Source organism: Anopheles aquasalis, chromosome 2 (genome assembly GCF_943734665.1).
Source record: "Anopheles aquasalis chromosome 2, idAnoAquaMG_Q_19, whole genome shotgun sequence".
NCBI classification, from domain to species: Eukaryota; Metazoa; Arthropoda; class Insecta; order Diptera; family Culicidae; genus Anopheles; species Anopheles aquasalis.
Genome location: NC_064877.1, coordinates 1,150,001 through 1,160,000, shown reverse-complemented (window position 1 = coordinate 1,160,000; position 10,000 = coordinate 1,150,001). Strand labels below are relative to the sequence as shown.

Genomic DNA, 10,000 nt, shown 5'->3' with positions numbered 1-10,000 from the left:
GGTCCGGGTTTCCATAAATTTAATATCAAACGAATTTTTAGCCAGATAAGTGAAGGAAGTTTGTGAAAAATCGAATGAAATCGAATCCACTTCACGTACAGGGTGTGCCATGAGGATGTATCCCATTTTAAAGTTGAATAACTCTGTCATTTTTCAGTCGATTTTGACAGATAGGACAGTTTCTGAAACTTTAGTCTATGCCATTTTCGTAATGCATCACTTCACGTTAAAAAAGCGGACTGAAATTGGCACACTTTACATTGAAAATAATCGGTCAATAGTGAAAGCTGCGGTCGAGCAATGGATGGCTTTTTTTCTGTGGTTCTATTTGAAAAATAAGGTTGATGCCAACAAACCGAAGACTATCAAACAATTTAGAGCAAATATTGGTGCTGAAATTGCCAAAAATAACTCCCTAAATGTTGTCAAAACAATGTAAAATGCCCGAAAAAGAGCCTCTTTTTTGTATGTTGAATGAAAGCGGTCATTTGATCGATATCATATTTTGAGTATGGCACAGTAAATGGCATAGAACAACCTAATTAAAACTGGTTTATTTTTTAAAATCGGCTGAAAAATGACAGAGTTATTCAACTTTAAAATAGAATACATCTTGATGGCGCACCCTGTATGTCGCAAGATACAGCAATGGCGGTGTATTCCAAACGTTCCGCAAAGAAAACCTAAATCGAATCCCTGCTCGATCGATTGTCGGAAAACAACTAAGAACGGGAGGGATTTCCCACTTGAGTTGGAAATGGCTTGTACAGCGTTCAGGAGCCCTCTTCAAGAGGAACCACCTTCTGCCAGCCTAATCCGCTTATCCGACGTTTGTTAGTAAAGGAAAAGGAAAGAATTTAAAGTATCGGTCCACCAACCGTTTCACTTTGTTCGGATCGTTTGTAGTTCGTTGGACAAAGTTTTCACCAGCCGTGCCGGTAATTCGATCTTCTCACAAGGAATGCTCTGGCCTACTGCTTGCTATGAAGTTGTTGTAGTTGTTGTAGGACTTCCGTAAAAGCCTGAAGCCACAGCCACCGCCACCTGGTATCGATTTTGAAAAGAAAGTTGCGACACTAAAATAGTTTCATCGGATGGAATTGCTTCCACGCAGCATGCAGAGGAGAGCAGGCATTAAACTATGCTAACGCTCTCTCTCTCTGTGCTGCGTCTAGTGGAATTCCTGTTTTCTGCATGAACACATAATTACACAGAATTAGAAGCAGTTTTTTTTGTCGTTTCAAAAGCGACGGGAGCGGCGGATGCTCAGTGAAGCATATTAATTAGCTAGGGGGCACACCCCAACGCTCTCCGTTGACCGTAGTTCCGCTGCAGTCGGATGTATGTTCTGCCCCTGGTGGCCAGCGCGATTTGGGCGATCTCGTCATGAATGAGGATCCCTTGTTCTGTGCTCCCATGTGGCCATTCCAGCACGTTCCGTTCCTGCGTTCAGCTCGCGGGGCGTTTATTTATGCTGCGATATGTTTATGCGGGCACCCCCACCGCCAGCGCCACCGCCACGGCGGGCATATAAATATTATTTCCCGTTCTTTTCTCCTGTTTTCCAGTTTTGTTTTGTTCTCGCGCCACGGTTATGCTTTGATTTCGCCTGGCTTTCGGTGCAGAGAGGAACGACGAATGGGTGCAAATGGTAAACCCACGCCCCCCCCCCCCCCCGCTCCACCCCCTCCTCCCACACGGCCATCTCACACACGCGCTGGTCATGTGGTTTCGATAAACCGTGAAGGAACTGCTGCTGCTGCTGGTGCTGTTTGTGTCCAGCGCTTTCGCTTCCCCTGGTCCCTCGTTCGTTTCGTTCTCGTTCTGGTCTCGTTCTGCGGAGCCTTCGTCCGGCTGGTGGCCGGTTTGTGGTACTCGTTACGTGGGGATTCAATTTATTCCACCCGAAGTTTCGATCGCGATTGGACGCAATCAATTGGAAGTGTTGGCTGCAGCACCGTGGTTCTAGTTTCGTGGCGACATTACCTCGGTGGCCAGTCCCGGTGCCGGTTCCGGAACAAACAAGTAATTCCATCGACAGTTGATCAGCGCAAATGGAATGTCCTGGTACTTTGTGTGGTCCACGGTGGTGGCCAGCAGCAGAGTGTGGCAGCAGTGAAAATGAATGAAAAATTAGTGAGGAAAATTTGGTGAATGAAGTGAAATTGACGTCGCGTGCGTGCGCGTTGAACGTCACAAGGACCAAACCAGTGCCTAAGGACCTGCTGCCTATCGCGTTATTCCCATCGGACGATAAGAAGAGGCGTGTATGTGGGCTGATTTGTTGAACTTCTTACCCCCGGGGGACTTCCCTCCTCACGCCTTCAGCACCTTTTTTTTATAAGGACGAGCCACCAGTCCGTCGCGGAGCACATAAAAACCGCAAGGTCACACAATGGACACTCCCCAGAGGTTAATTTGAGCTCATTTTTTACTACTTCCGCTAATGCCTTTGCGTGGTGTGGTACGCAAGCGGTTTTTTAGAAGGAGAAGAGGAGCAAGAGGGAACTGACTGTTTGTTTGAGGCCGCCACCTCTCGACGCGGTGCAAAGGTGTTTGGTTTTACTTATTAATTCGTTGCTTTAGCGCCGGCCACCGGGCCCTGCCGCCGGTTAAAAAATAAAAGAGATTAAAGCAGAGCATCATCTAAAGTAAATTTTTATGTTTGGAGCGTAAGTGGCACACAATGACGCCGGTGGTTGGCGTCTCTGTTGTTCCAAAAGCTGTTGCCCACGTGGCGTAGGTGGGAGTGTTTGGTTAATCTACGACACCTTGCAGGCCGTTGAAGCATCCAGCAATAGCGACGAGTGTTTGTTCGTTCGGCTTAGTCGTGGCATAATGCTGCAGTTAAGGTCCACGAATATGATTGTGGATGTGGTGGCACAGGGCAAGGATTCCAGTGCGTCGTCGCTGCTGTTGTGCGGACAATATATTATCACCAATCGAGGTAATCACTCTAAACCTTTTCAATCTGTAAAGCCCATACTTTTCTTATTGCCTTCTCAAGCCGTAATGGGAACGTTACGAAGTAATGTGCAAGGATTTGCCTTGACGCCAAGTGCTAGACGCTTGCCCTCCCCCCCCCCCCCCCCCCCCCTCCAGAGAAACCACCATTAGAATGAAACATTGACCGTGAAGAAAGACAAGTTTGTCGGTTCGGTTGGGCGTCCGTGATGGGGCGCCATGACAAACACATGTAAAACGATTACTCTCTTGCGACACTGGCTGGGAGAGGAAAATTGTTTTCTGTTCCCTCGAGGACGAGCCAGAGACGATGCCCGGACGATACTTTCGCCCTCATCGTTATCGGTGGCCGGGCTCAATTGAGCCAGATGTCGATCGGCTGTTAATATTTTGCCCACACCAGACCGCGGCAGCCGACGCCCTCGACGATTTCAAGGACACAGGGACGCGATGAAGATAGAATTTTCTCGAGAAAATTGTTTTCGCTCGAGAAAGCAGAAGAAGAAACGTAGAACGAAAGATACATACGGAGAGAATGTTGGATAAAGTTTTTCGATAAGCCAAACCCACGTATTCATTAGTCACACCATATCGGATTGGTGGCGCACCCGCGGTACTCCGACAACTGTCGTCGCCACGCAAACATGTGGTCTGGTGATGTGGTCGATGCAATCGAGTGGAAGAGCACGGCTTCTGTGCTCAATTTACAGCCACTATCACTATCATGCGCTTGTCTTGTGTGCAATCGAGGTGGGGTTTTGGGGGTTTTGTGAGCAAAGCAGTGTTTATGGGTGATCAAAGATGTTTATTGCCTGTTCTCGATGGTCTCGAATGGTTGTGGTTCGTGTAGGACTATGGAAGGCAAATTGCTTCGAAGTTAATGCCGCCCGGGTGTTCTGGGAAATTCGCAATCTGCTCTGCTCACTAAGTCGCAAAAAAGGGTGTTGGTGTTCAAATGTGGAGAGAAGCTTTACAATGGGCTATACTAATTAACATCTCAAGAGGATTGTTTGGTTTTTGTCGAGATATTTTTGCAAAAGTTCGTTGGTCCGAAGAGAATTACATTACTCGTGTTCTGCACAAAAGACTCTAGAGCACAGTTTCATCAAGAGTAATCATAAAAGCACATAAATCGTAAACAGAGAGAGAGAGCAATAGAGATGTGAATCTGAAAATACTCTTTCTCTTTTCACTTACCCTTTACTGAACTCTTAAACTTCGCGAAGCACGGGAAAAGCATAACGAATTGACTTTATCAATTCCTGGAACTTGCCATGCTAAGGCGCTGCACTGGTAATACGAGAAGAATAAGAGTGCAACGAACAGGGGCAACGAACTGGGCAACGAACGTGAACACTCAGCGGTGTTCTGAATGTTCTCTCCTGGAAAAGTTGTTCTAGGGAATCCCGGAGCGATCCGGAGCCACTTTCCTCAACCGTGATGGATGGTCACAGTTTTGCGACGACACCTGGGTGAATCGCGGGATCTTTTCATTATTTTTTAATTGTGAGAACTTTACCCCGGTAGTCACACAACACAATGGCCATCCGCTGGGAGCTGTATTTTCCCTCGTGAACGAGTAATCTTGACCTCGGCGGATCGGGTTTTGCGGTTGGTGTGGATAGATTTATACGAGTCTTAATCCGTGGTATAGATTCTCTTTTAGCTATTAACAAAAGACACCAAGAACTGCGTGGCGTAAATTTGTTTCTCGTTCGATTTATGGCGACGTGAAACGGGCGAGCGATAGAACGCCAGCCAGCTCTAATGAAGATCGTTCAAATGCTGCATGAGGACATTAGCGAGCCTTGGTGGTGGTGGTCGGTTTCGTAATGAAACGGTAGTTCAGCGACCGGAACGGTGCGCTGTCTTCATCATTTTCTGGATGGTCACTCGAAGGGGGGGGGGGGGGGGGGGGGGGGCAGTCCAACGTCATGATGATGGTAGAATGGCTTAGAATGGTTTTGCGAGAAAATTATAACCATCCACGCTTGAGTGGCGTTTTCCCAGGGAACATAATAAAAGAATCTACTGCTCTGCTTCTTTGGTGCTGGTGCTGGTGCTGTTTGCTTCATGGCTTTGTGCTCCGTGATCCGGTTGTTCGGTTGACGAGCGCTCCCGGTGCTGGTTATGCTGCCGTCTTGCCGTCTTATCGCAAACGTAAACCGCCGTGTACCGTGTGCCATCAAAGCGATCTGTGGGATTCTGGGAGCTCGAAGACCTTTTCATTCTCAGGCGAACAAGGTTGCTTTGATCGGGAAAGGATTTTAATGAAATATCAATAACAATGCTCAGGTTTCGGAGCATCCTTTGATCGCTCACCTTGTGGGACGATTCCAGCACAAAATCTGATCGGATTGCCCGAATATTGAATTGCGTTCGAAGGCGGCCAACATATTTAGCAAGATTTGATTCAGAAGATATTGACGATTTTATAGTAAATGCAATGATGTTGCTCAATATCACAATTGAAATGTTCAATTTAAATAGTTTACTGCCTTTCTCACGGAAGTTACGTGATTGCGAATGCTGATGTGTCAGCGTTGGTCCTGCGCCGTGGTGCCAGAAAGCAGAAATCGAATGACTGCGGGTGGTCCGGGAGCTTTTCAATTAATTTAGAATCTATACCTTTATCTCTGAGTCGCACAATTTACACCCGTACTGCATTGCATCGTGCTGGAGTTGGAAACAAATAGGAAAAAGGACACAAGTTGGGTTGGGTGACTAAAATTCATGGCAATGCATCGGACGACGGTGGTGTGCTCGGTATCAACGAGTGTTGGGTGGAACCGGGGGGTATGTGCCAACTTCCGAACAAAGAAACCCCTTTTCCCTCCCTTTTTTACTCACCTCAACTCCTCCGTCGAGCGGTGCTGCCAAGTACAATTGTAACGCTTTGAAATGAAATCCCCCTGTCGGATGTTCCTGTTCTAGGGCTGGCAGCGCCCCGTACATTCCACCTCGTGCCATGCTGCATGCCGGTTGCACTTCCCAAACATGAATGCATTTTCTGTTGTCCTTTTCTGGGATGGTGTTGGTGCACCTCACTATCACCACCGACATGTTTGCATCTCTATCGCTCGTGGTGCACCGGGAGACTCTGTCTGTTTGGTTCTAGGAGTGGCGATGCGAATGGATTTAAAGTGCATGTCTTGAAACCGTTTTGCAACAATGTCTGCGCAAGGTCTTCACTTTTGTTTCTGAAACTGGAAGCGATGGACAGGTTGATTTGGGAAAATCAATTTATAAAGTACAGGAAGTTTGTGCTATGATTTATGAGAATGTTTAATCGATAAGTATCAAACGATCGAGCTAACTACCTGTTCGCTCGTGGGAGAGTTAATATATCGGCTTGATTCTTTATCCTGACACCACAAACCGCAAGGACCATAGTTTGGGAGCAGATGATTAAAGTTTGCTCGAAGCGATCGATAGTCTGCGTGTTCCAACTTGATCATTGCCGTTCGGTGACGCTATAATCCGTCCACAGCCTATGAGCCGACACAACTCGTCGGCTTATCCAGAATAGGTTTCGCATTTTTCGGGGCCACCCTCTAGGGCGCTTCCGTTCTCGTCCGTGACAGGAATTGGGTCGAAGTGACCAAGTGATAACAATAGCTGTCGTCTGAGTGCTGCCGTGGAGCGTGGGACTCACGGATTCTTACCTCTCCGTGGGAATCGTTTTACGATGGCAATTGCTACACATTTCACGCCAACAACGCTGCGTGATACGCATAAATGTATGGCGGCGTGGTGACGGTGCGTGACGAGAATGCTCTCTCTTGTCGCCTAAGCAGAGCTTTCAAGTTGGGCCGAAACGCATGGACGAAGGTGTCGATCGTGCCTAAATTTAGCAAACCGTTACCGTAACATCATCATTTGGGAGCCTCGATCAGTTAGGGTACGTTCGTAACTTCTCTTCCCTTAATCTGTCATTTATAAGCCTTCGGTTTTGCTTCGTCTATCCGCAGGATTAAGTTTAGTAACTGACGAAATTTGTGTCTGAACGAAATCCAACATAAATTTTGGAACTAAACTTTGTGAAAAGAAAATAAAACTGCACAGCATATTATCAGACATTCTGAGCTTGGCAAAAAAAATCGCAACATTGTGTCGATATTTGGTTGAAAAAGTCGTTAATCAGGCAACCGCCAACACTGTATGGCGTATACAAGCGCGTTACTCCAGTCCAGCCGACGGCGTGGGGGCAGACATGTGTCTCGGTGTCTGGCGTGATAGCCATGGCCCGGATAAAAACTTCCGTACATAATGTGCTTTCCGGAGAGAAGTGTTTGGACCAAACTCTGCCCATCGCAGCTTGACTCAAGCAGCTCTTATTATGCCCCATGAAAAGCGAGGACCAAAAAAGGCCCAAAACAAAATGGTGGGCCTCTTGAAATGCTTCCGACGGGTGAAAACATTTTCCTAGGATGGGCCCTTGAATATGCCTCTGCTTCCGTTACGATTTGAATCTTTTTTTTCTTCTTCTCCTATTACCTTCCATTCCGTTTCTTTCTAAGTGATACAACTGCTGAACTAGAATGGATGCAGGCTGTCAATGGAAGAGATGCTACTCGCTTTGCAACATCATTTGCAAAATTAGACTCGTTCTTGAAAAAGAAAAAAACTGTATGTAAAATATATGGCGATGAGCTGCCTTTTGAAAGTAAAATCAATTACTATTCATTAGTGTGCTACGGTTGAATTGGAGAGTGCCAAACGACATAAGCAGATCGTTCCATTCGCTCTGGACCTTGAGAACTCTGTAAAAGTCATCAACTAACGTGCATATATTTTTTTTCGTGAATATTTGACAAAAATATAATACCGAGCGATGATATGTTAATGCCGACAATCGAGTTATGGAGACGCGCGAGATTAAACGGAACACTCAAGCGACAGCAAAGTTCATGCAACAAATTCTCGTTGTTAATATGTTTCCCAGTGCTTAAATTTATTCTCTCTTCGTCGTTACAGAGTGTGACTCCCAGTGCTCGGACGACATTTCACCGATGCTGGAGGCACCGCTTCCACCTCATGCTGCCCTGCCGATAGCGTTGGTACCGCTGGCAAAGGCGTCCCCGGAACGGAGAGTCACGGCGAAGGAAATTATCGCCGGCGAAGAACGGCCTAAATTCCTCACCATCAAACAGGTGCAGGACTCTAGCGCACAAGGTAAGCAACAGCTCAAAAGACAAAAGAGTTCTCTTCGATTTCACCTTCCGTTAGCGTTTGCGTTCGATACTTTGCGGTTTTGGAGTTTTGGTTTGTGTTTCTCGATTGCAGAAAACGAAAACGAATATTCACTCTTTCCTTCGTGAATGCTTTATTGCGTTTTAGGGATGTTTTTGGTTCCTTTTGCTTGTAACTTTACATTTCTCTTTACTCCCATCCTTCACCTATCACTATCATGTTTCAAAGGTAGCGATCGTGGAAAATGTAAAGTATTATCTTAAAACACAAACAAAATCAAAGTCACCATTCACACACATCCACACATGGAAGCGAAAACAAGCTTAACATGCATACATACCGTCACGCACTGGAAAGAACAACATCGTCTCGAACGACATCGTCCGTCCATACCATCGCCATTGCCACATCCTCACGAATCGGAATCGGAATCACCAGCATTCGGATATGCAAAGCCAATCCAATCTAACACCATCTCACCAATCCCAGGCACTTTACCGGCCGAAAAATTGTCGGAACCTCGTCATGCGTCTGAGAGTGTGGCACTTCCATTTTTCAACCACTTTTCCTCGGAGCCTTGGAAAAAAAAATCGCAATCGCAAAGAGGGAAACTGCACTAACGCAATTACTTGCCGAAATCTCTTAAGCACCCGCATTTACCCAGAAGTGATAAATGTTTTCTACCTTTTCGAGTTTTGGTAGAATTCCGTTAGAATTGTTAACCAGCACCGTGCATCGTGATCACTTGGAGCTTGCACATTAATCGGAATCTTGTGAATCACCCATGACGAAAGCAAAAAAGTTTAATTTTTGGAATATTTAAGTTGAAAAGTTTTCCTTCCTGCATCAAATTGTATCACCAAATTCGGAGGCATTCAATTTCATCGATTCATGTTTGTGGTGCCGAGGTTGAGTTCTTCGATGGAGACGCCAGTTAACGGTGCGAACGCCGCATGTGTTATGTCACGGTAGAATGTAGCCGTTGCGATAGGCTTATGTAATGGCATGGAATTCATTTGGAAAAGAACCAAACACGGGGAACGATCATTGACATTAGAGTTATTACATTCTAGACACATTTTAGCTAGCCAGCCATTTTCGCTCATGCAGTTTGGATCAAAACGCACGATTACACCTTAGAATATAGGCATTTCACATTATGATTCACTTCTGAAAACGATCATTAGAGCATTAGAAACTCTAGGCAGATGAATTGAATTGAATGAAAATAGTTTGTTGCTGTTTGCGTGCAAAGATCTCTTTCGCTATCTGCCAGAGTAGCTGTAGTCAATCAATCTAATCCCCTTTTCATTTGCGTGAGCACTCGGCAAGCTAATTAAACGCAAAAGGTAACGATCCGGCACACCAAAGGACGCACGCCGCATCGAACTTTACTGCTGCTGCTGCTGCAACTGTGCAACCGAATGCATCACAAGTTGCACCGTTTTTGCACCGTTACTACCTCAAAAAGTTTGTCCATTTGATTTGCGCATTTTGCGGTTGATTTTTTTGCGATTAAAAGCACGTTGATGAATGCGACACGTCGAAGGGAAGAACGCTCCAACCACACAAAAAAAAACAGAGTCCCTTTCCCACCGCCGGTACTAATGAATTGATTTTTTATTTCGAATTTTGCTCGTCGAATCTCGAAAACCATCTGGCTGGTGGCTGGCTGGCTGGCGTAAATAATAATTCTAAAATGCTGGCACCCGATATTCGACCTTTCCGGTTCCGGATTGTGCGGTTCGTTCGGTTTTTGTGTGAACTGGACCAAAGATGGTGATGGTAAGGGAGAGGATGGTGGCGATGGTTCGACGGCGACGATGATGGCCACCGTGCCGAA

The 10,000-nt window shown here is 46.1% G+C and overlaps 1 protein-coding gene across 1 annotated transcript in view; it reads left to right on the top strand.

The window, feature by feature from the left end:
• Positions 1 to 10,000, top strand: part of LOC126571685 (uncharacterized) — a 38,458-nt gene that overhangs the window by 21,249 nt on the left and 7,209 nt on the right. The window contains exons 3-4 of the mRNA XM_050230426.1: positions 7,942 to 8,139; positions 9,934 to 10,000. The exon at positions 9,934 to 10,000 is cut by the window's right edge and continues 583 nt beyond it. Coding sequence (XP_050086383.1) covers positions 7,942 to 8,139; positions 9,934 to 10,000 — 265 coding nt within the window. The remainder of the gene's footprint in view (positions 1 to 7,941; positions 8,140 to 9,933) is intronic.